This window comes from Dasypus novemcinctus, chromosome 21 (assembly GCF_030445035.2).
Source record: "Dasypus novemcinctus isolate mDasNov1 chromosome 21, mDasNov1.1.hap2, whole genome shotgun sequence".
NCBI lineage: Eukaryota > Metazoa > Chordata > Mammalia > Cingulata > Dasypodidae > Dasypus > Dasypus novemcinctus.
In genome coordinates this window covers 63,081,106-63,102,823 of record NC_080693.1, presented here as the reverse complement: position 1 = coordinate 63,102,823, position 21,718 = coordinate 63,081,106, and the positions used below count along the sequence as shown (strand labels likewise).

General features: G+C 56.6%; 2 protein-coding genes across 12 annotated transcripts in view; one reads left to right on the top strand and one right to left on the bottom strand.

Annotated features, from left to right (window-relative positions):
- The window catches only part of HDAC5 (histone deacetylase 5), a 34,904-nt gene extending 21,643 nt beyond the window's left edge, over positions 1-13,261 (top strand). For 7 of the 11 annotated variants that reach the window (XM_004451580.4, XM_004451581.4, XM_071210701.1 and 4 more), the window contains 24 exons: positions 2,225-2,484; positions 2,578-2,722; positions 2,825-2,939; positions 3,208-3,338; positions 3,476-3,622; positions 3,721-3,833; positions 4,176-4,307; positions 4,505-4,727; positions 5,671-5,882; positions 6,134-6,430; positions 7,151-7,316; positions 8,089-8,222; positions 8,565-8,685; positions 9,126-9,175; positions 9,286-9,393; positions 9,783-9,838; positions 9,982-10,069; positions 11,046-11,165; positions 11,399-11,496; positions 11,667-11,785; positions 12,278-12,411; positions 12,700-12,784; positions 12,889-13,054; positions 13,140-13,261. In XM_004451580.4, the coding sequence (XP_004451637.1) occupies positions 2,225-2,484; positions 2,578-2,722; positions 2,825-2,939; positions 3,208-3,338; positions 3,476-3,622; positions 3,721-3,833; positions 4,176-4,307; positions 4,505-4,727; positions 5,671-5,882; positions 6,134-6,430; positions 7,151-7,316; positions 8,089-8,222; positions 8,565-8,685; positions 9,126-9,175; positions 9,286-9,393; positions 9,783-9,838; positions 9,982-10,069; positions 11,046-11,165; positions 11,399-11,496; positions 11,667-11,785; positions 12,278-12,411; positions 12,700-12,784; positions 12,889-13,054; positions 13,140-13,179 (3,260 nt within the window). In that variant the 3' untranslated portion in view covers positions 13,180-13,261. Of the gene's footprint in view, positions 1-2,224; positions 2,485-2,577; positions 2,723-2,824; positions 2,940-3,207; positions 3,339-3,475; positions 3,623-3,720; positions 3,834-4,175; positions 4,308-4,504; positions 4,728-5,670; positions 5,883-6,133; positions 6,431-7,150; positions 7,317-8,088; positions 8,223-8,564; positions 8,686-9,125; positions 9,176-9,285; positions 9,394-9,782; positions 9,839-9,981; positions 10,070-11,045; positions 11,166-11,398; positions 11,497-11,666; positions 11,786-12,277; positions 12,412-12,699; positions 12,785-12,888; positions 13,059-13,139 lie in introns of those variants that run through there. The other 4 variants (XM_004451586.5, XM_004451585.5, XM_023586874.3 and 1 more) reach the window with 2 other exon arrangements.
- A 1,918-nt stretch (positions 13,262-15,179) lies between these two features.
- Positions 15,180-19,400, bottom strand: G6PC3 (glucose-6-phosphatase catalytic subunit 3). Its single transcript, XM_004451588.5, has 6 exons — positions 19,008-19,400; positions 17,156-17,262; positions 16,728-16,818; positions 16,414-16,532; positions 16,074-16,215; positions 15,180-15,843 (listed from the first exon to the last, which is right to left on the bottom strand). The coding sequence occupies exons 1-6, from the start codon at positions 19,223-19,225 to the stop codon at positions 15,480-15,482; spliced, it is 1,041 nt and encodes a 346-aa protein (XP_004451645.1). The 5' UTR covers positions 19,226-19,400; the 3' UTR covers positions 15,180-15,479.
- Between the last annotated feature and the right edge of the window lie 2,318 nt (positions 19,401-21,718).

Here is a 21,718-nt window from a genome sequence, read left to right as displayed (position 1 = left end):
CCCTGCCCTGGGACCTGCCATCTCCAGAAAGGCCTGCTGCAGTTTCCAGGGGCCCTTCCTCCTGGTGCTGGAGCAGGACATTGGGCGGGAGGGAAAGTGAGTGAGTGAATGTGTGTGTGTGTGTGTGTGTGTGTAACCCCACCCTTCTGGCCATATCGGGCCACTCCTGCAGATGTGGCTCTGGCCTCGTGGCCGCAGAGTCGTCAGTGCGGCTGGCGGGCAAACCACAGAGGAATGTGCCTAGCAGTGCTGGGGGAAGAGGAGGCTGGTGGGGACAGGGACATCCTGCTCAGCGTTTACCTCCCTTTCCCCCTCTCCCTCTACTCCACTGGGTCCCAGAGGCCTCAGAGAGGCATGAGGTGGCATGACTTTGGCCTTTGGGCCTTTTTGGTGACCTCTGTTTAGTACTGGGGTCCCTGGAGAGACCCAGGCCCCTAGACTGGATAGTGGGCGGGGGTCTCAGTCCTCAGTCCACCCTCCCCCTCCCCAACTCCCTCTCTATTCCAGAGTGGGGGGCCAGTGAGGGGCCCGGGCAGGGCTTTTTTACAGCCTGGCAGACACTGGCAGCCAGTAGGATGTTGGCATCCATCTTTCTCTAGGCCTGGCCTGGAGTGGGTCATCCCAGCTCCCCATGGCCTCCCTGGGCTGAAGCAAGGGAAGTGAGGACTTTCTTTGGAGAAAGAAGTAGAAAAGAAAGAAACAAGCTGGGGTCAGTCCTGCCTCTTTCATTTCCTCCTTCCCAGGCAGTGGATAGCCTGCCTTCCCCTTCCTGCTGGCGTCAGGAGGCTTTGTGGGGTGTGGGCTGGGCTTGGGGCTCTCTGCTGGCGTGGTATTTGCCCAGTTGCCCCGGCAACCACAGGGCAGTGGTGGGCAGTAACGTTCAGTGACAGAGGACAGGGTGTAGGCATCGAGAGGTCAAGACCCAGCCTTCTCATAAGCCCACTGGATCTTTTTCCACTCCCGGGCTCCTCGGCCCGTTGTCCCCACCGGGCCTGGACCCTGTCTGGGGACCTGGCAGGCCCTTCCACACCTCTCCCCTTCCCCGCAGGCTCTCCCGGCCCCGGCTCCAGCCCTCCCCTCTGCCCTCACCCTCTTCCCGTCTGATTCCCTTTCCTTTCCTGTCTCCTCCACCCACCGCCTCCCTCCCGCCAGCCCAGCCGGCCCCTTCGCTCGTTCCCCCTCCCCCCTTAGGCACAGCTGCTGTTTGGCTCACTCTATATATAGAGGCATTTTCAGGGTAATTACAATAAAACTGTTGAAAGGAGATAATCCAGCAAAGGAAGCGAGTCTGCCTCCCAGCCCCCCTCCTGTCCCTGGCTTGGTGCAGCCCTGCACCCCGTTTCCCTGAGGTCTTTTGCTTGCATCCCTCTTCCCACAGCCTCTCCTTCCCACTCAGTCTGCCCCAACTAGATATGGGGCAAAAGACAGAGGAGAAGGTAGGGGTGTCTGGAGGGTCTCCACAGGTCTCTGCTGGGTTTACTGAGGGCCCTGGCTGCCAGCTCATCAGTTCTAGCACCAACTTCTGTGCCTCAGTTTCTCTTCTGGTATAGGCTTTTTTGGGGGGTGGGGGAGTATGGTGTTGAGAGGTGGGGGAGGAGGACTAGGACAATGGTTAAAAGTATAGGATTTGAAAAAAATAAAAAATTAGAAAGGATTTGAATATACATCCTGGTTCTGTGATCCCCTGGCTGCTGTGTCTTTGTGAAGGTACTTAACACTTTCTAAACCTGTTTCCCTCTAAGTAAAGTGGTGTCACAATAGCACCTAAATCATAGGTAACTATGAAGTTTTTAAAATTATTTGAAAATTTTTAAAATTTTTTAAGGTACCAGGGCTGGGGATTGAACCTGGGACCTCTTATGTGGGAAGCCAGTGCTCAACCACTGAGCCACATAGGTTCCCAACTGTGAGGTTTAAATGAGTAATTCATGTAAAATGCTGGCACAGTGGCATTCGCTTTCAATAACAGTTACCACGTGTTGCGTACTCGCAAGGGCTCTGTGCTTCGTGCTTCTGCATATTCTCTTATTGAAGCTCACGGCTTCATCACTTAATTGAGGCGCAAAGCTGCCGCCCATGGAGTGGAGGGATTTGACTGGCCCCTCTCTCTCTCTTCGCTTGGGATCTTGTAGTCCTGCCTGGTAGCCCCAGGCTGAGGGCTGCCAGGGGCTCAAACAGCCCAGGACTGTGCCCACTGACCCTGTGGTGTCTCCTCTCCCCACAGTGGAGGTGAAGCCGGTGCTGCCAGGAGCCATGCCCAGCTCCATGGGGGGTGGGGGCGGAGGCAGCCCCAGCCCTGTGGAGTTGCGGGGGGCTCTGGCAGGCCCTGTGGACCCCGTGCTGCGGGAGCAGCAACTGCAGCAAGAGCTTCTGGCGCTCAAGCAGCAGCAGCAGCTGCAGAAGCAACTTCTGTTTGCTGAGTTCCAGAAACAGCACGACCACCTGACGCGGCAGCACGAGGTCCAGCTGCAGAAGCACCTCAAGGTGAGCAGGGGAGGTCCGGGGGGGTTATGCAGACCTCCAACCCCCACCCGGACCTGGCTCACCAACTGCCTCCCTCCCATTGCACCCCTGCAGCAGCAGCAGGAGATGCTGGCAGCCAAGAGGCAACAGGAGCTGGAGCAGCAGCGGCAGCGGGAACAGCAGCGGCAGGAGGAGCTAGAGAAGCAGCGACTGGAGCAGCAGCTGCTTATTCTGCGAAACAAGGAGAAGAGCAAAGAGAGTAAGGCCTGAGGCCTCCTGGGGCCAGCTGGGACTGCTGCCTGCCCTTCTGCCTTGAGGGCCTGGCCCTAAGCACCCAGGTCAGCTGTGCCCTGTCCTGCAGGTGCCATTGCCAGCACTGAGGTGAAGCTGAGGCTCCAGGAATTCCTCTTGTCAAAGTCAAAGGAGCCCACGCCGGGCGGCCTCAACCATTCCCTCCCGCAGCACCCCAAATGCTGGTAATGGGGCTGGGCAGACATGGGTGGGCAGAGGTGCTCAGGGGCTGCCTGGCTACAGGATGGCAAGGGGCTCCTGCCCTGTGGCCATATGTATGTGGCTGATCTCTCCTGGAAGATGAAACCCCACCCTGGTCTCTCCCCTTGTTTCCCTCCCTAGGATCCGTTTCCTATCCCTTCATATGTTCATAAATTTAGATCGGCAGGTGACTGGTCCAGCCAACTGGTAGATAACCTAGATCTGCTTCATCCTTCACCCTCCCTACTCCAGGGGAGCCCATCATGCTTCTTTGGACCAGAGTTCCCCTCCCCAGAGTGGCCCCCCTGGGACACCTCCCTCCTACAAACTGCCTTTGCTTGGACCCTATGACAGCCGCGATGACTTCCCCCTCCGCAAAACAGGTGATTAGCCTTCCTGGCCTCCGAGAATATGGCTCCTCTATGGTGGGGGTGGGAATTTGGAGAGGGCAGGGCTCCTGGGCTGCAGGCACCTGCCCGTGTGTGCAGGTGTGTCTGAACCACAGCTGCCTTCTCCTCAGCCTCGGAACCCAACTTGAAAGTACGTTCGAGGCTAAAGCAGAAGGTGGCTGAGCGGAGAAGCAGTCCCCTTCTGCGTCGCAAGGATGGGACCGTCATTAGCACCTTTAAGAAGAGAGCAGTTGAGATCACGGGCGCTGGGCCTGGGGGTAAGGGCTTTTCCCCTGTCCCTGTTGGGAGGGCCGGGGAGTGGGGAGCGGCTAAGAACAGACCCAGGTGACAGCTGCTTCTCCCTCTTCTCCGGCAGTGTCATCTGTGTGTAATAGTGCGCCAGGCTCCGGCCCCAGCTCTCCCAACAGCTCCCACAGCACCATCGCTGAGAACGGCTTTACTGGCTCGGTCCCCAACATCCCCACCGAGGTAAAGGCCCGGCCGAGGGCTGGGCGGGGCGGGGGACAAGGCTGCTTTCTTTCCCATGGAAGAATGCCGCTTCTGCCAGTCTGCCTTGCCAAGCGTGCCCAGCAGAGACCTCTCTGCCTGCATGGATAGGCTGCAGGGGCCTTGTCTGGACTTGTTTCCCTGCCCGGGAATTCGTCCTTCAGGTCCATGCAGGGCCCTGGTCTCTCAGTCACCCCCTGTGGAGGCTCAGGGTCAGGGGAGGAGGCACCATCCAGAGACCTTGGCCTTGGCCCCCCGTTGCCCTCCCTTGCTGGCTCCCCTTTGCTAGCTCTCTTATGCCTGTCTCTCCCGACTGCTCCCCAGATGCTTCCCCAGCACCGGGCCCTCCCTCTGGACAGCTCCCCCAACCAGTTCAGCCTCTACACGTCCCCCTCTCTGCCCAACATCTCCCTAGGGCTGCAGGCCACGGTCACTGTCACCAATTCGCACCTCACCGTAAGTACAAGGTGCAGCCCCATCCACCCTCTGGTGTTGAGGTCCTTGGTCCTGAGGGTCCTGGGTGCCCCCAGCTGGGGCTGCTGATGGAGAGCAAATGGTCCTACCCAGAGCTGGGGGTGGACAGTGGGTGGATGAGGGGTGCTGTCAAGACTGGGGCAGTATCAGCCCGTCCTTCACTTCCCCCCTCCCCCCAGGCCTCCCCAAAGCTGTCGACGCAGCAGGAGGCCGAGAGGCAGGCCCTCCAGTCCCTGCGGCAGGGAGGTGCGCTGACCGGCAAGTTCATGAGCACATCCTCCATCCCTGGCTGCCTGTTGGGTGTGGCACTGGAGGGCGACACCAGCCCCCACGGGCATGCCTCCCTCCTGCAGCACGTGCTGCTGCTGGAGCAGGCCCGGCAGCAGAGCACCCTCATCGCGGGTGAGTGGGTGGCAGCCATGCCTGGGGGAGTGGGCAACCTGGTCCCCTTTTTGGGGACCAAAGGCAGGACTGGCCATCATGGAGAAGCAATCAGGGATACTTTCCAGCCCTGTCACAGCTCCCCACAACAGCATCACTGTTTCTTCTGCCTCCTGCAAACATTTATTGAGCACCTACAGGGTGTTTGGCCTGGTTCTCAACAAAATTTGCTGCCATCAGGGAGCCCCATTCTAGAGCAGTTCTGTCCAGTAGAAATATAATGCAGGCCATGTAGGTCAGTAGAAATTTTCTAGTAGCCACATTTAAAAAATGTACCAATAAATAGGGAAAGTGAGTTTTAGGAGTCTCTATTTAATCCTATGTATCCAAAATACCATTTCGATGTATAATCAGTGTAAAGAGTTATCAGTGAGGTATTTTACTTTTTTTTCATACTAAGCCTTGAAAATCCTGTTTGTATTGCACAACTTAACAGCACATCCCAGTGCAGACTTGCCGCATTTCAAGTACTTAGTAGGCACATGTGGCTAGTAGCTGTGGGATTGGAGAGCAGAACTTCAGACACTTAGTTCTTGAATGCGTGTTGGCATCAGAAGGGGTCATGCCTCCCAGCTCGTTGGGATCCAGGGGCAGTCCACGATCAGGAGGTCTTGTTCCAGGTGGGGATAACTAGTCATTGCTCACCAGGAGGTCCTGAAACCATATGTGCAGTTGATTAAGCAAATTAAAGGGAAAGAATGGTAAATCCAGACAGGCTTGCTAGAGGTGGTGGCTCTGAGCTGGGTATGGGGAGGAGGAAGACTGGGGCTCAGATTTGGGGACAGGATGCCCCAGGCCTCATGATGGTTTTTCCTCAGTGTGTGTGGGTAGCTGTGTTCCAGGAGGGGGAGAGTCCCAGGGTAGGTTGGGGCGCCTGGTACCCTAACGGTGAAACCCCCCACAGTGCCACTCCACGGGCAGTCTCCGCTGGTGACGGGCGAGCGTGCAGCCACCAGCATGCGGACAGTGGGCAAACTCCCGAGGCACCGGCCCCTGAGCCGCACACAGTCCTCACCGCTGCCCCAGAGCCCCCAGGCCCTGCAGCAGCTGGTCATGCAGCAGCAGCACCAGCAGTTCCTGGAGAAGCAGAAGCAGCAGCAGCTGCAGCTGGGCAAGGTAAGCTGGGAGAGGGGCAGGACCCATGGGGGTGCCAAGCTGGCAGGAGGCTGGGGGCTTAAACCCAGGTTGTCTCCTGGACTGCATCTGCTCTGAAGTGCTGCCTGGACTTCCTCTAATCCACACAGAGGTGCCTTCTGGTCTGGCGGCAGCCCCGGGGTAGAGGGAAGAGAAGGATCTGCCATCCGGGGCCATGGGCTGCATGATGGATCCCCCTCCATCTTCTGTGGCTCCCTCTGCTGTGCTTACAGATCCTCACCAAGACTGGGGAGCTGCCACGGCAGCCCACCACCCACCCCGAGGAGACAGAGGAGGAGCTGACGGAGCAGCAGGAGGTGTTGCTGGGGGAGGGCGCCCTGCCTGTGCCACGGGAAGGCTCTACGGAGAGTGAGAGCACTCAGGAAGACCTGGAGGAGGAGGGCGAGGAGGAGGAGGAGGAGGAGGAAGAGGAGGACGAGGAGGATTGCATCCAGGTCAGGGACGTGGAGGAAGAGAGTGGTGCTGAGGAAGGGCCCGACTTGGAGGAGCCCAGTGCTGCTTACAAAAAGGTACCTGCCCCTCCTGGGCTAGTCCTCAGCCCCCGCCCCTCCACCTTCTGCCCCTCTTTCCACCCTTGCCTTCCCTCTCCCCAGGGTACACAGTTGCCAGGCTGCGCTGGGCCTGCTTTCTGAAGAGGGGAAGTGGGGGGAGAGGAGAGGGGGGAGGGAGGGAGAGGGAGGGAGCTGCTTGTGTCGGACCCAGAGCTGGCTGTGTCCCAGTCTGCCAGCACCCTCCCTGCTCATGCGCCTCTCTGCTTGTGCTAGCGCGTGCACGCTTTGTGTGCATGTATACACGTGGCCTGTGTATCTGCGTTTCTGCCTGCTGCTGTCGGGCCGCTTGTGCGTTGGCCCCCCTGCACGCATGTGCGTGTGTGTACACACACTCCCCCGCGGTTACTACAGTCTGCTTGCGCCCAACTCCATTCATTGCGGACATAGCCCTCAGGCCTGACTCATCCGGGCCCCCGCAGCGCTCCCGCCCCTTTCAGCCTCTTACCTCAATGCTACTCTGTGGTGTGACTCACCACGTCCCCCATCCCTCACCATCTTCTAAAGGCTGGAGTGTCTCCCGTGCCTGGAGGGAGAAAGTGGGAGGAGGTGGAGGAAGGAGGAGGCTTGGAATAGAGGGGCTGGCTCTGGGCCCCCTTTGGAGGCCCTCAGGGCACCTGCCCTCTCTGCCAGCTCCAGCCAAGCCTCACCCAGCCTCCCTCCCACACTCCCCCTTCCCAGGTGTTCTCAGATGCCCAGCAGCTGCAGCCGCTGCAGGTGTACCAGGCACCCCTCAGCCTGGCCACTGTGCCCCACCAGGCCCTGGGCCGCACCCAGTCCTCACCTGCTGCCCCTGGGGGCAGAAAGAGCCCCCCAGACCAGCCGACCAAGCACCTCTTCACCACAGGTGAGCTCCACCACCGCCTGTTTTGTCCTTCTGCCAGGAGCCCGGAGGCCTGTGCATGGCATCTGGCCCCGAGGGCAGCATGAAGAGGTACAACCCCTGCCCTGAAGGGCCTGCCAGGAGGGAGAGAGAACCTTCAGCCTCCATTCTCTCCCTGTGGCCACAGCAGCCAGGGCATCCTGCGGCAGCCTCTGTCCCAGCCAGGAGGATGGTGTGTGCCCTACCCACATCCCCCCCACCACTGAGGGGACCCCTGACTTGGCACCAGCAACCCCAAGCCCTAGAGCCCCGAATGCAGAGAGCCCACTGTTTCAGTTGGGTCCTGACCTTCTAGCTTCCCTCCTCTCTCCCTGTGAAGTCCAGACTGAGGATTCAGATGTGCCAAGGATGAGGAGTGGGGTGTGGGGGGAGAAGCGTGCAGATGGGGCCGAGACTGGTGGGAAAGGAGGACAGTGGTGGGCTGCAGCGTGTGTGCAGTGCTGTGGGTACAGCAGGCAGAGAGCAAAGCCGGTGGGGGTACCTGAGGCAGCCTTGTTGCAGCTCGAGGAGTGGGGGTGCGGGGAGGAGCTTTTGATAGGCTATAACGGAGGAAGGGAATTTTGGGAGCAAACACGGGGCAAAAGCCATAGAGATGGGGCAGGGGTGTGGGAGGGTGGCCTTGAGAAGATGTTTGGCCTGGGGGTGGGTGGGGAAGAGCTGGGTGAGCCCTGCTGGAGGTCCTGAGGATCGTGGCCCTGGGCCCGGCCAGGCCAACACGCCTACCTCTTTTCCCCAGGTGTGGTCTACGACACGTTCATGCTGAAGCACCAGTGCATGTGCGGAAACACCCACGTGCACCCCGAGCATGCCGGCCGCATCCAGAGCATCTGGTCCCGGCTGCAGGAGACGGGCCTGCTTAGCAAGTGTGAGGTGAGTGAGGCTCCCCTCCAGCCCCCAACTCAGATCCAGTGGAAGCCTCTCCCCAGGCTCTTGCTCAGCCTCTCTTCAACCACTGATCGGGCCTCATCCGCCAGCCACCCCCTGTTCACCCTTTGCAGCCTGTTTCCTCTCCATGGTCCCCAGCTGGGTGGAGGAGGATTCTGAAGAAGGCTTCAGGTGGGGCGGGGGGAGGCGGGCAGAGCAGACTTTCTCCAAAATCTTTGGTTCTCTTGGAGCCCCAAGCTGGTGGGGGTGGGGTGGGTATGAGCATCAGGGAGAGCTGGGCCTGCAGTGTGGCCCTGCTCACTGGCCCTCCTGCCCCCCCGCTGGCAGCGGATCCGGGGCCGCAAGGCTACGCTGGACGAGATCCAGACAGTGCACTCTGAGTACCACACCCTGCTCTATGGGACCAGTCCCCTCAACCGGCAGAAGCTGGACAGCAAGAAGCTTCTTGGTGAGCTGGCTGGGTGGTGGGTGGGGCTTGGGCCAGGGCACGGTGTGCCGTCAGGTAGACTGCTCCATCAGAGTAGATAGGTGGGTCCCCAGGAGCACAGGTCAGCCCCTTGGCAGAGTTGGCATGGCTGCTGTGTTGCACACCTCTGGGGGCATCACTCACAGAGAAAACGACCTGAACAGAGCATGCTCGTGGTATGCAGTGCAGAAGGGTGGAAAGTGGCAGGGTCAGTCTTGGTGCTGGAAGAGTCTTCTGTTCCCAGAAGTAGGATGCCCCTCTTCCCATGCCAGAACAGGGAACTGGCATGGGCTGCAGAGGCCTGCCTGTGCGTGGGTTTGGACCTTTTTCTGTGGCTGAGCTCACTGCGCTCTGCAGACCCCACTCTATAGCCCTGGCAGTTGAGGCAACCTGCAGAGTAGCTTTGTCCCTCTTCCCTGCAGGCCCCATCAGCCAGAAGATGTATGCCATGCTGCCTTGTGGGGGCATTGGGGTGAGTAGGGTGACTGCCAGTGGGGGTGGGCGGGCGACTCTCTCTGCCTTGGCCCCTCCTGCACCCCCACTGTGGCTGTTGGCCCACTCTGCTGTCTGGGGCCCCCGCAGGTGGACAGTGACACCGTGTGGAATGAGATGCACTCGTCCAGTGCCGTGCGCATGGCGGTGGGCTGCCTGGTGGAGCTGGCCTTCAAGGTGGCTGCAGGAGAGCTCAAGGTGAGTGTGTCCTGGTGGTCTGGGTGCCCTTTCGCTTCGTCCTGCGTCCTCAGGAGTAGAGGACTGCGGCAGCCTCAACCCTCAGGTGCCAGGGTGGGGAGGAAGCGATGGCTCTGGGAACAGCTGGGGGGTCGGGTAAGGAGGGACCGACCAACAGAGAGGCCCCGGCATCTGGTGCTCTTGGGGGTGTTTCGAGGGCAGAGCTGGCGCCTGCCCGCCCGTGAGGCCTGTGGTTGGCATTGGGCACTCCCGGTGCCGGGTTGAATGTAAGCTTTTCTGATCTGTGTTGTGTTCCCTGCTTGGCTTTGTTGTCTCTGTGTGGCCACGCCACCTTCCTCTCTGTCTCTCATCTCCGTCCCTGTCTGTCCCTCCTTCTGCCACCTCATTAGAATGGATTTGCTATCATCCGGCCTCCAGGACACCACGCTGAGGAATCGACGGCCATGTGAGTACCGCCCCATCCCTAAGCGAGACCCTCCGCCCTCACCCCTTCTCAGTCTCGGCCAAGGTGTTGCCCATAGCCTCTGCTCAGGGAACAGACACCTTGCCAAGGCTGACCTCGCCACCCTCTTCTCCCCACCCCCCCAGGGGATTCTGCTTCTTCAACTCTGTCGCCATCACAGCGAAACTCCTGCAGCAGAAGCTGAACGTGGGCAAGGTCCTCATCGTGGACTGGGTAGGCAGTGGGCTGGGCGGGGCGGGCGGAGGGACTGCTCCCAGGGCCAGCCTGCGGGAAGCCCCCTCCCCAACACTGCCGCCGAGCCAGGCTGCCCACCCGCCCCGGGCTCGGCGCTGGGCCTTGGGCTCTCATCCAGAGGACTTCCCTTCCATTCCTCCTGTTGGAGCATCCGCCCAGCCCTCGCGCTTCCCGGGAGGGCTCCCCCTCCCCATGAGGGACTCGAGGTGGTTTTTGCCCCTCTTCCGTCTTGATCCCTCCCTGAAGCTATAAGGGGATTGCATTCCATGAATGGTCGAGACAAGTACCGGCAGTGGCCACACTCAACAGGGGGTTGCAGGGCACCAGGGACCCGATCGGCACGACAGCTACTTTGTGTGGTGGGAATTACAGTGTCTTTCTAAAAATGAAGACTGACATGTTGGGTGACTTACCCAAGGTCTCTTAGCTTGGGATGCTGACACTGGGTTTCCGGTCAGGCCTTTAGACCCCAACACTTGTGTTCTGTTACCTGAGGCTTCATAAATCCTGCCTCTAATGACAGAGGGAAAGGCACCCAGCACTCCTGTGAGCTGGAAAGGAGCCAGGGGCTACCCTTAGCGAGGATGAAACCTCGAAGTCCAACTCTGGCTTACAAATTCCTGTAAATATTGGATTCTTCAAACTTACCTGTTTGTTTTAAACTCCTTACTAGTTAATTTGCCTTGAGGTGTCCCTCCAGATTGTTAAGTAGAATTGACTCTGCAGAGAACTAGGCTGCATTTCTCCCACAGTTTTGTCTGTCCCCAGCACGGGGCCAGTCTGTACCCACAAATCCTGGTTAGAGAAGTGTGGGGCGATGTCGTGAACGGAACTCGAAGGCCCTCTAGCTAGTGGTGGCCTGGGCCCCAGAGCTCACTGTGACGCGGAAGACAAGTGGGATTTTGACCTTGGATCAGAGCCTGGGCTGTTCTGACGCCTCCACGCCTGCCCCCAGGACATTCACCATGGCAATGGGACCCAGCAGGCCTTCTACAATGACCCCTCTGTGCTCTACATCTCCCTGCATCGCTATGACAACGGGAACTTCTTTCCAGGCAGCGGGGCTCCTGAAGAGGTACAGCTCTGGGCCCCTCGGGGAGGCAGCAGAGTAGGACCTGGCAGGGAGCCCCGGAAGCCTGTGCTGGGGCTGGTTCCAGGGGAGCCTGGGCTCCTAGCGGGAGGACCAGGGGCCCGACTGCCCCTCTGGGCAGAGCAGAGAGGTCAGTGGAGTGAGGACAGGAGGCAGCAGTGATGGAGGGGACAGTGTCCAGGCAGTGAGAATAATCCCCTCCCTCACTCTGGTGCCAGGTTGGCGGAGGGCCGGGCGTGGGGTACAATGTGAACGTGGCATGGACGGGAGGTGTGGACCCCCCCATCGGAGACGTGGAGTACCTGACGGCCTTCAGGTGGGGCTGAGAAGGGCCATGGAGGGGTGGGGACCCCTGCCCTGCAGTGGGAGGGGCAGAAGGCACTCGCTTTGCATGGGTGGAGGGGGCTTGTCTCTGGGAAGAGGACAGGGTGGGGGTGGAGTTTGGCCCAGCCATCTGTGGGGTCAGCTTGGGCCATCCCTTTGTAGGACAGTGGTGATGCCCATTGCCCACGAGTTCTCCCCTGACATGGTCCTAGTCTCTGCCGGGTTTGATGCTGTCGAGGGACACCTGTCTCCGCTGGGTGGCTACTCTGTCACCGCCAGATGTGAGCCTGCTGGGGGATTGAGGAGGGGTGAGGGGCAGGGACTGGGCTGATGGGTGGTATTGCGGAGGTTGGGGGGAGGAGAGCTGGGCAGTTCTAGGTCTCAGCTTATCCCAGTAGCTACCCCTACACTGCACCTGACAACCCTGGCTTTGGGGGACAAACAGGAGTGCAGTAGCAAAGGTGTCTCCTGCTGGAGCCTTAGCAATGGAGCTTGGTGATACCTGATGTTGTAGTGATGCTACTTATAAGGCAGCAATTTATTTTTTTGCCAATCTGTTGCATTTTGTCTGTAATGAAACGTTTATTTTGTTGGTATTGGATTTTATTACAGATACGTTTGGCTTTAAATCCATCATCCACCATCTTATTTTGTGCTACTTGTCCCATCTCATGTGGTGTTTTTGCTTTTTTCTCCCCCTCTCACCTTTCTTGCCTTCTTTGGATTGATTTTTTTTTTTTTTTTTACCACCCTTCCTCCAACCATCCCTAAAGGTTTCGGCCACTTAACCAGGCAGCTGATGACATTGGCAGGGGGCCGGGTGGTGCTGGCCCTGGAGGGAGGCCACGACTTGACCGCCATCTGTGATGCTTCTGAGGCCTGCGTCTCGGCTCTGCTCAGCGTGGAGGTGAGGGCTGCAGGGGGGCTGGGAGAGGTGGGAGAGCAGCCGGGGCGGGAGGGCGAGGGGCCAGCAAGGGATGTCCCCTTCCCTGGGCCACGTAACAGAGAGGGCACCTTAGGAAAGGTTCTCCTGGGGCCTACAGACTGCTGGTGGCCAGGGAAGGGTTTCTGAGCAGGGCCTACCTCCGAAAGGAAGGGCTTTGCCCCTGCCGAGAGCGATTCTGGATGGGGTGATTCGAGGAGCAGGTGTCCTTACCTGCTCCCCACCCTAAGCCTTCTCTTCTTCCTTCACCAGCTGCAGCCCTTGGACGAGGCAGTTTTGCAGCAAAAACCCAACATCAACGCAGTGGCCACACTAGAGAAAGTCATCGAGATCCAGAGTGCGTGGGGGAGGCTCAGACCTCAGCCTGCCCGGGGCACGGAGCTGGTGGGGGCCCCTCGGCTGGGGCTGCCCACCCCCCCTGACCCCGCCCCTCTTCCACAGGCAAACACTGGAGCTGCGTGCAGAGTTTTGCCGCTGGTCTGGGCTGCTCCTTGCGGGAGGCCCAGGCTGGAGAGACAGAGGAGGCCGAGACTGTGAGCGCCATGGCCTTGCTGTCGGTGGGGGCCGAGCAGGCCCAGGCTGCTGCGGGCCAAGAGCACAGCCCTAGGTAAGGCCCCCCCGCCCCAGCTCTCTGCCCTTGCCCACAGCTGGTGCCCCCCACTCAGTGCTCCTCCCTGTGCTTGTCCCCACAGGCCAGCAGAGGAGCCCATGGAGCAGGAGCCTGCCCTGTGACGCCCTGGCCCCCATCCTTCTGGGCTTCATCATTGTGATTTTGTTTATTTTTTCTATTAAAAACAAAAAGTCACACATTCAACCACGTGTGCCGTGTGGGTCTCTCAGCCTTGCCTCTCCTGCTCCTCCAGGCTGCTTCCGGCCCCCTCTCCTGTGGCACACATCTCAGCTCTGGACGTTTGTTTCTTCTGGAGGGGGCGGGGCACACTTTCCAGCCCCTCCCCTACCTTGTGTCCGGCACCTACTTTCCTGCATTCTGTCCTTTTCCCCCTTGGAGCCTGGGCCAGCTCAAGGTGGGCCAGGGGCTGCGATAGTACCCTCAGGTTCTGTGGTCTCCCCGAGTGAGGAGGGAGCAGTGAGTTCGGTGCCTTGGCTTCAGCCAGTTTGGGAGGGAAACGCCTTAATTTCACCTCCTCCCCTTTCCAGCCTCGGGAGGACCTGGAGAGCTCCTCATCGTGCAGTCCATCATGGAGGGGAGGTGGGCTCCCAGGCTGCGAGTCTCCCCCTTCCTCCCCTCTGCTGTCCTCGCCATCTTGGCCTAGATGCTCTTTCTCCTCCTGGCCCCTGACCTCAGCACCCAGGGGAGCTCCCAAGCTCTCGGTTGTGGGCAGGGCTCTCTTTCCTCACTCCTCTGGGCCTTTTCCTCCTTCCCCAGGGCTGGAGAGGGTGAGAATGTGTGGGAAGGGATGGGGCCAGACTCCCGGGCTCCTAGGGGCCAGGCCTGCTCCACACTGTACTCTGTTGGCTTCCTTGCCCCTCTGCTGGCACAGCCTGGGGAGGGGGAGAAGATGGTCCCTGCAGGGGGGCTCCAGGCTGGTGAGAACCCCCTTGTTGCTCAGGACCAGCTTTCCCACAGCCAGCCAGCATGTGCAAGTAGGTCAACGGCCCATCTCCTCCTTTCTTTGCCTTTTGCTTTGAAGCCTGGGCCTGGGCAAGGGTGGCGGTTCCAGAAGGGGTAGGGCCAGAACCCAGGAGCGCAGGAGTCTTGCCTTCAGCTGGAGCTTCCCTTCCTCCTGGGCTCCCTTCACTATCCACCAGCTCAGAGAAGCTAAGACCAGGAGGGCGCCGCCCTTTCTGTCCTAGGACATCTGCAGGACCCCTCTGTTTCCAGGGGTTGGGGGTATCTACAAAGCTCCCGGGAAATACTGTCCAGCCAGAAGGAAACCAAAGATGGGAAGTGGCTCCTGGGGGGCTGAGTCTTCCTCCCTTCTCCTCCCAAATACCACATAACTTTCTTTCCTCCCAAGTCTGTTTACATATTTATTAGCTTAGTGGGGGCCTAAGCATGGTTGAGGGAGCAGGGGAGGAGCAGGAGCCATACCACCTTGGGTTCCTTGAGTGCTTGTGTGTCTTACCTGTTGTCAGTGTGTTCTAGATCCTTCTGGGGGATGGGGTTGGGGCTAGGCCTAGTCTGCCAGGCCTCCCCATGCTGAGCCCCAGGCTCCATGCCCTTCACCCTCCCACTCCCTGTGGCTGGTCTGGTTCTTGTGTAAACCCACTCCTTGCTTTGTCTCCTTGGATATGGATTTCAGTTAAGTATTTTGTAACCCATTACATTGTGTGTCCTTGTGTAAATAAACTTGTTTCTGGCAATGCCTTCCTGGGCCCATGTCTCTGTTCTCTGGGCTCCCATGTGGAGTAGTTTCTCATCCCTCCTGGCCAAAAATACGTGTTCTTTTCTACAGCAGAAGCCAATTTAGGAAATTAGAGGCTGGGAGGGTAGGATGGGGTGGGGGATGTCCCTTAGATGAAAGACATGGTTCCACTGAGCATAGCCACAGCGTCTCATGGGTCCTCACGTGGCCTAGGCAGTGATGAGTGGGGAGGGGGGCCCAGGGCTGAGAGGCTGCAACTGAGCCTAGAGCTCTCCTTTTCCCTTTGACTCTGCTTCTCTGGAAACGGGGTTGGAGGGGGAGCAGACCAGGCAGCCTGGCAAAAGTCCCACGCAAGCACATGCAGGCAAGTTCAGTGGAGAGGCACACACAAGCAAGAAAGGCATCTGGAAGTGTTTAAGGACTTTATTGGGGCCCGTTTGAGACACCGTCACAGTAATGCAGGAACCTGCTGTCACCCCTGCTTTTTAGGGACTTGGAGGGAATGCAGGAGGAGGACCAGCTCCTCAGGGAGAGAAGGCCCTTTAGGGCTCAGACCAGGTGGTGGGAGAAGCAGGGGAACTTCAAGGTGACCAGGGCTTGCTGGGAGATGGACACCTAGGAGGGGTGGGGGCTGCCTCCTGGAGTGTGGAGGTCAAGGAGTGTTGGGGTTGTGTGAGGGAGGGCAGTGGAAGGAGGCACTTCATGTCAGGAGGAGTGGATGGGTGGTGCTTCCTGGGCACTGAACACGTGTACCACCCAGGGCACGAGGGCCAGGACCAGGCAAGGCCAGAGGGTGAACTTAAGGAAATTGAAGATATAGAAGAGGCTGATCTGAGGGGGGTGGCCCAACCAGTCCAGGGGGCCCAGAAGCCCCAAGGCCAGCACGAGGCAGGCTATCCTTTGGCCGATTCCCAGGTGTGCCCGCCGAACTTGGGCATAGCAGGGAGAGTGCAAGGCAATGCCCAGACCTAAGGCGGTCCCTGAGTCACGGCTCAAGGAGGCGAAGGGCCGGCTGTCCATGTGCAGCCACTCAGGCCGCTCACACCACTTGGAGGCGAGGCTGATGGACCTGTGGTGAGGAAGAATCCATACTAGGAGAGATCTTTCCCTGGAACCTTGAATGCCTTTGGCTCTTAGCCAAGGGGCCCACCTCCACGTTCTGCTGTGACCCCAGGAGGGTCTGTCTTTGTGAACAGGTGATGTATCATTTTTTCAGCTACAGTGAAGTAGGGACCCATCAGGTGAGATCCAGGTGAGAAGGGCGAGGGCCCAGCCCGTCTAGATTTGAGTGGGACTTACCAAGAAAGATCCAGGCCCAGCGTAAAGAGGGTCCAGTAGATGAGGCTGGTACCCAGCAAGAGAGCCAGTGCAGTCAAGCCGTAGAAGCTTAGCTCCTTCTCCAGGGGTACCCGGGGAGCCATTACCCAGCCCAGGACAGCACCTGGGGGAATGGATGACAGCAGCTTCAAGAAGTTTGAGGACAAGATCCCTGAGATGGGGCTTGAAGGAGACCAGAATGAGGACCAAGGGGGGCTTAGGGGTTGGCTCTAGAGAAGCCCAGGAAGATGGGAAGATCCTAGACTGGTCCTCCCCACACCAGGAGCACCCTCTCAGCCCAAGTGTCTCCCCAGTTGCTCACCAGCAATTAGGCCAGCCAACACCTGGTGGGGGAAATGTGCTAAGATGAAGACCCGTGACAGACCGATGGCCAGCAGGAAGGTGCAATAAGCCAGGCTAGGCATCACTCTAACCCAACGGCTGGAAAGAAGAGAGGTGAATGACTCGGGAGGTGTCCCTACACAGCTTGGCTTCCCTCAGCACCCAGGCACTTTGTGGTTTGACCAAATGCCCCAGGATCCCCAGAACTCCAGCTCCCAGGCTGCCCTCCTGTTAGGTCTTTGGGGTCAGGGTGCCATCATCCCTCTCCCATTGGTAGGCCAAACCAGGGTATACCTGCGAGTCCGAGTGGCCACTTGGGAGGAGATGGCTGTCATTACAGGCCAGAGGGCTGCTCCTGTGATCATGCAGTGTCCAGAAGGGCTGCCTGCCGGGAAAGCAGAAGCTGGCGGTGAGAGGGTGGGGGGTGGGGCTGTCTCTGGTGACACTGCAACACAGCTGCCTCCCCCTAGCTGAAAAGAAAACCTTCCCCCAGTACTAGTCCATAGCTCCCTCTGTCCCTCTGTGCCCCACACCTTTTTTTTTAACAACTGTGCTCAGGCTTCTGCCTTGGCCTGTGTCTCTTGGATCGACTCCTACAATTCAGTCCTCCTGAGGTTCCTTTATTGCCTGGGTCAGTACCTGAGAGGGTGGGCCTCTGATTGGGTTACCCTGGCTGGAAAGTACTCTAAAATGCTCATCCGAGAAGGTTTGAGGCTTCCCACCTGGACCAGTTTCACAAGAAGAGGGGAACTGGTGAACCTGGGCCGGGGCCTGGCTGTAATACCCCGATTCATGGATCCACCAGAAGGGTCTGTCTCCAAACAGGAGCCTGGAAGAGAACAGATGCCAGACATTATGTCTGACTCCTGGAGCATGGGGATGGGGTTGGGGGTGGGGGAACACCCGGGAGTACTCAGGAGGGTGGCCCAAGGGATAGAGTCAGAAAGGGGCGCAGAGTCAGTGCCATTACCCTGCCATGGTTTTCTTCCTGAGGACAGGAGAAAGCGCACTATTTTTTAAAAAGCTCAAAGGAGGCCAAAGAAGAGTGTGTTTGTGTGTAAATGCTCTGAGACACTTTGAGGACCCACTCTTACCCCTCCCACTACAAGGCCACCTCTTCTCTTCACATCTACAGAGAGCCCAAGACCTGGCCCTCTCCCTCCCTCACCTCCAGGCCCTCACTGACTTTCCTGCTTCTTGTTTTCCTTGGTGCCAATTCCCCTCTCCATTTCCCAAATTTCATCCTGAATTACACATACCTGAATTACTTGGGTGAGCATGTCATGTCTGAAAATGGCAGAGGGAAATAGACAGAGAAGGCTGAGAAAGAATAAGGAGAACAGAAAGTTCAAAATCTCCTGACCTAGCAGGTGCTTGATTGGGCCCTGGGAAAGCATACAATATAGAGCTGGGATGTAGCCAGAGACAGAAAAGGTGGGAGAGCAGAAAAATGATGGCAAGAAGCCGTGTGCACGGGAGGGAGGTATTGGAGGAACCTTGATTTTTCCCACCAAAAACTCACCCTGCTTCACACACCAGATGCTCAGTACATACTTAGAGAATGAATAGGGGCTTTGTTGTGGGGAGGGGCTATCTACTGAGGAGGGTTTGGACAGTCTGATGCTTGGGGGAACCAGATGAGTGGCAGCGGCTTAAACAGACTCTGAAGAAGAGAGCACAAAGCAATAGGCAATTAGGCAAGAAGGAAATTATTAGACAACAGTTTTTTCCGTTCAGAGTTAAGGATGAAGCCCTTGCAGAGAAGAGTAGAAGGGAAGGTAACTCTGTTTTTTGTCTTTTCAGAAAGCCATTCCAGTCCATTCAAGTGTCTCCTATGAGCCTCCCATCCCTTCCCCAGGCCCGCATTTGTAGCAAGCCCTCGAGTAAGGCCTATGCTGCTAGTTCTGCATGATCCAGGGACCACACCTTGATTTGTAAGGCTCTAGCCTTCTCTGTCTTTAGTAGCTAGTATGATACATGGCACAAAGCATGCTTCTTAAAAAAAAAAAAAAGCTATTACACTAATGAAAGAAGTTCTTGATATGGGAGGAGTGGGGGGTGTGGGGAATGGGGTATATGGGAACCTCTTGTATTTTTTAATGTAACATTTTGTGTGATCTATGTACCTTAAAAAAAATACAGAATTTTTTTTAAAAAGCTGTCAAATAAATGAACGAGTAGATGAATAAAAAAGTGAGTTGAAAGCAGGATTTTCTGCTACCTAAAAATCACCATAGATGCTTATTAAAGTACCGACTCCCAGCCCCTTCCCTATAGTTTCTAAATCAGTGGGTGTGAAATGGGGATGGGGTATTTGCATTTGTAACACAGGCGTTAGGTGATTTTCCTGATCAGGACAGGTGGATGGAATGGGTGGACCCTGAGGTCACAAAGATGCACAAAGATACTCAAAGGAGAAAAGTCAGGAGCCACCAGGTAGGGGTGGGGCTGTTAAAACCGTGGGTTCATTCTAAGGTCCAAGCCTTTGAGGCACTGGCTGAGAAAGGTCGGGGCTTGGCACAGGATTCTGGGCCGGGGTAGGGGACTAGTCGCCGGAGGGCTTCGCTGTCTCACCACTTGAAGACGAGGTTGAGCCACTCGGTGATGAGGCTGATCCAGAGAACCGCGATGCCCACGCGGCGAGAGGCGTAGTAGGCCGCGGGGAAGAAGAACAGGAAGAGGCTCTTGGGATCACCCAGAAAGGTGACCCAGAGCCATAGGTTCTCCAGCCAGGGCAGATGGTTCTGCAGCGCCTCAGCTACCGCGATGCCCGCGCCCAGCGTGGACTCCATGGCGACCCTGGGGCCGGCTGGGCCGGGGTTTGCTCAGGAGTGGAAGGAGAAGAGGCCGGGCGACAAAGAAGGTGCTGCTGACCGGTGGTTCTCTAAAGCCCACCCTTCTGAGCCCCAGGCCCCGCCCTTCCCACCAGCTGCCGGAGCCCAGGCCCCGCCCACTGTCCCCGCCCCCAGTAACCCCAGGCTGGCGCGAGTCCGGCCTCTACCGGGTACCATTTCCTCCTAAGCTCTTCTTTGGGCTTCCTCTCTACTGGGCAGCGCAGGGGACAAACTTTTCCAAGGCGTTTCCGCAGGGCCCCACGTGGCCGCTGTTGCCGGCACGTGGTCAGCGAGTGCTGAAGCAGCACCACTGCTGTTCCGGGTTAGGACGCCGACTAACTCGCGGCTTGGGCGGGGCGTTTGGCGTCCCTGCCCTGCGGCAGCGAAGGTGGATGTGTAATCCCTGGGGTCAGGATTCTTTCCAGATCGGATCTCTTCACCAGTATCGTTAGCCTTAAAAAAAAAAAAAAAAAAAATTCTTGTAGAGAGGACTACGGACACCCTGTCATCCAGCGAGCCAGGCATTCCGGTTGATCTTGAAGCGGGACCCTACGTTTGTATATAACCAGTCATTCCAAGCCTTCTTCACCCAGCCCAAGACTCTCCCGCACTAATTCATGGGCTATTGATTTGGAGGCTGATAGATAAGATTCTAGAAGATGAAGCTTCTTCCTTACTAAAAACTGCTAACTTTCACATACAGCCACGAAGTCACACATCCTCCCAGTTCTAGTCTTGTCTTGACCCCTCCTTCCATTATATACCTTCCGACATGAAAAACTGCTGGGCAGTTGAACCTTGAGAGAGCTGTAGTGTTGACATGGGGAGGGGAGGGAAGGCATACACACTTATAACAGGGTTTGGGATAATCCTCCAAAGAACACACAGAAAATAAAAATCTCAGCTATTCTAGGTATTGCCTCGAGGCAGAGGTGGGGTTGGGAGGAGACTTGAATTGACACCTTGGTTCCTTCTTAGACAACTTTGTTCTTGGATGATTTTCGAATGGGTGAATGAAAATGAGAATTTAAATCTGGTTTCAGCTCTCTCTCGTGTGCTCTCAGAGTCTCTAGACCCAGACTCCAGCTGTTTTCTCCCCTGCTTGGATCACCACGCAAGTAAAACCTCGGCATTGATAACCTATAATGGGAAATTGTAGCCTGTAAATCAGCCCTCTTTATCACTTTTCAGCTCCTTACTCTCTACCTGGGACCCCTGCTCTGTTATTTTCTCCCATTTCTCTTCCCTCCCTACCGGAATAAATTACTAGCAGCCTAACTCAGAAAAAAAAAATTTGGTTTCCTCTTGGAAAGATTAAATTTCACTAATTAAAAAGGTATGGGGAAGGGAGGCTTAGATTTGAATCTCATCACTTCCTTGGTAAATGTTTTTCCACTGCCCCCAGGAGAAAATCTAAATTTTTTTCAAAGTCTTTGAAAGTTTGCCTGGCTCTAGCCTCAACTTTAATCAGCTGTTGCCCACACACCCCTTCATAATATTTCTGAGCTACTTTTGGTTCCTTGAAATCACCAAACTCTCCTTTAAGGATTCTTGGCACATGCAGTTCCTTCTGCCTGCAATAGAACTCTCCTCTTTCCCTGCTCATCTTTCAGGACTCAGCTTAGATTTTTCATTTTTACCAGGAAGCCTTTTCTAATTGCACCTGGAAGTCATATATGAAACTCTATATCAAAATAACCATGTAAAATGTGGAGTGATCATTACCTATGACTTGCCATGGGGGCCAGAGAACAAGGATGAGAGACATGAAAGTTCTCTGAACACAAATGGGGCGTAATATTTTTATTTCTATTAGAATGATTTTACCAATATCTCTCTCACTGGGAGTTGATGCCTCTTGCAGGGCTAGGAAAAATGTTTGATCTTTGTTCAGGTTAACTAATGGCCCTCTAACTCCTTCTGGACTAGAGAAAATACACCTGTACAGCAACCTACATAACGGAAACTGAAGGTGGGAGTGCACCCCTAAGGTTCCTCTTGTTACTGTCACTGCTTCTCACTCCACAGTGCTTTGCCTGGCTTGCTGAGGAAGGAAGACAAGGGAGAGATGGGGAAGCATCTTGAGTTCCAAAGGCAATGGGCAATTATAGGGTAACATCTATTGAAGACTTTTACTATGTGCCAAGCATTTATACACGCTATTTCATTTAAACCTAACTACTTTATGAGGTAGGTATTATTATCAAGCATAGTATAGCAGTAAATAGCACTATCTTTGGAAACAGGCAGACTGAGTTCTGCCACTTGCTAGTTGTGTGACCTTGGACATGTTTAGTCTAAGACTTGCTTTCTTCATCTATAAAATGGCGATATTGATTCCTACCTCAAAGGGTTGTTGGATGTTCAATAAGTGATAATATAGATGCAAATGAACAGGTTCATATGGGTTTAGTAATTTGCTCAAGGTCACATAGCTAGTGTGTGGCAAAC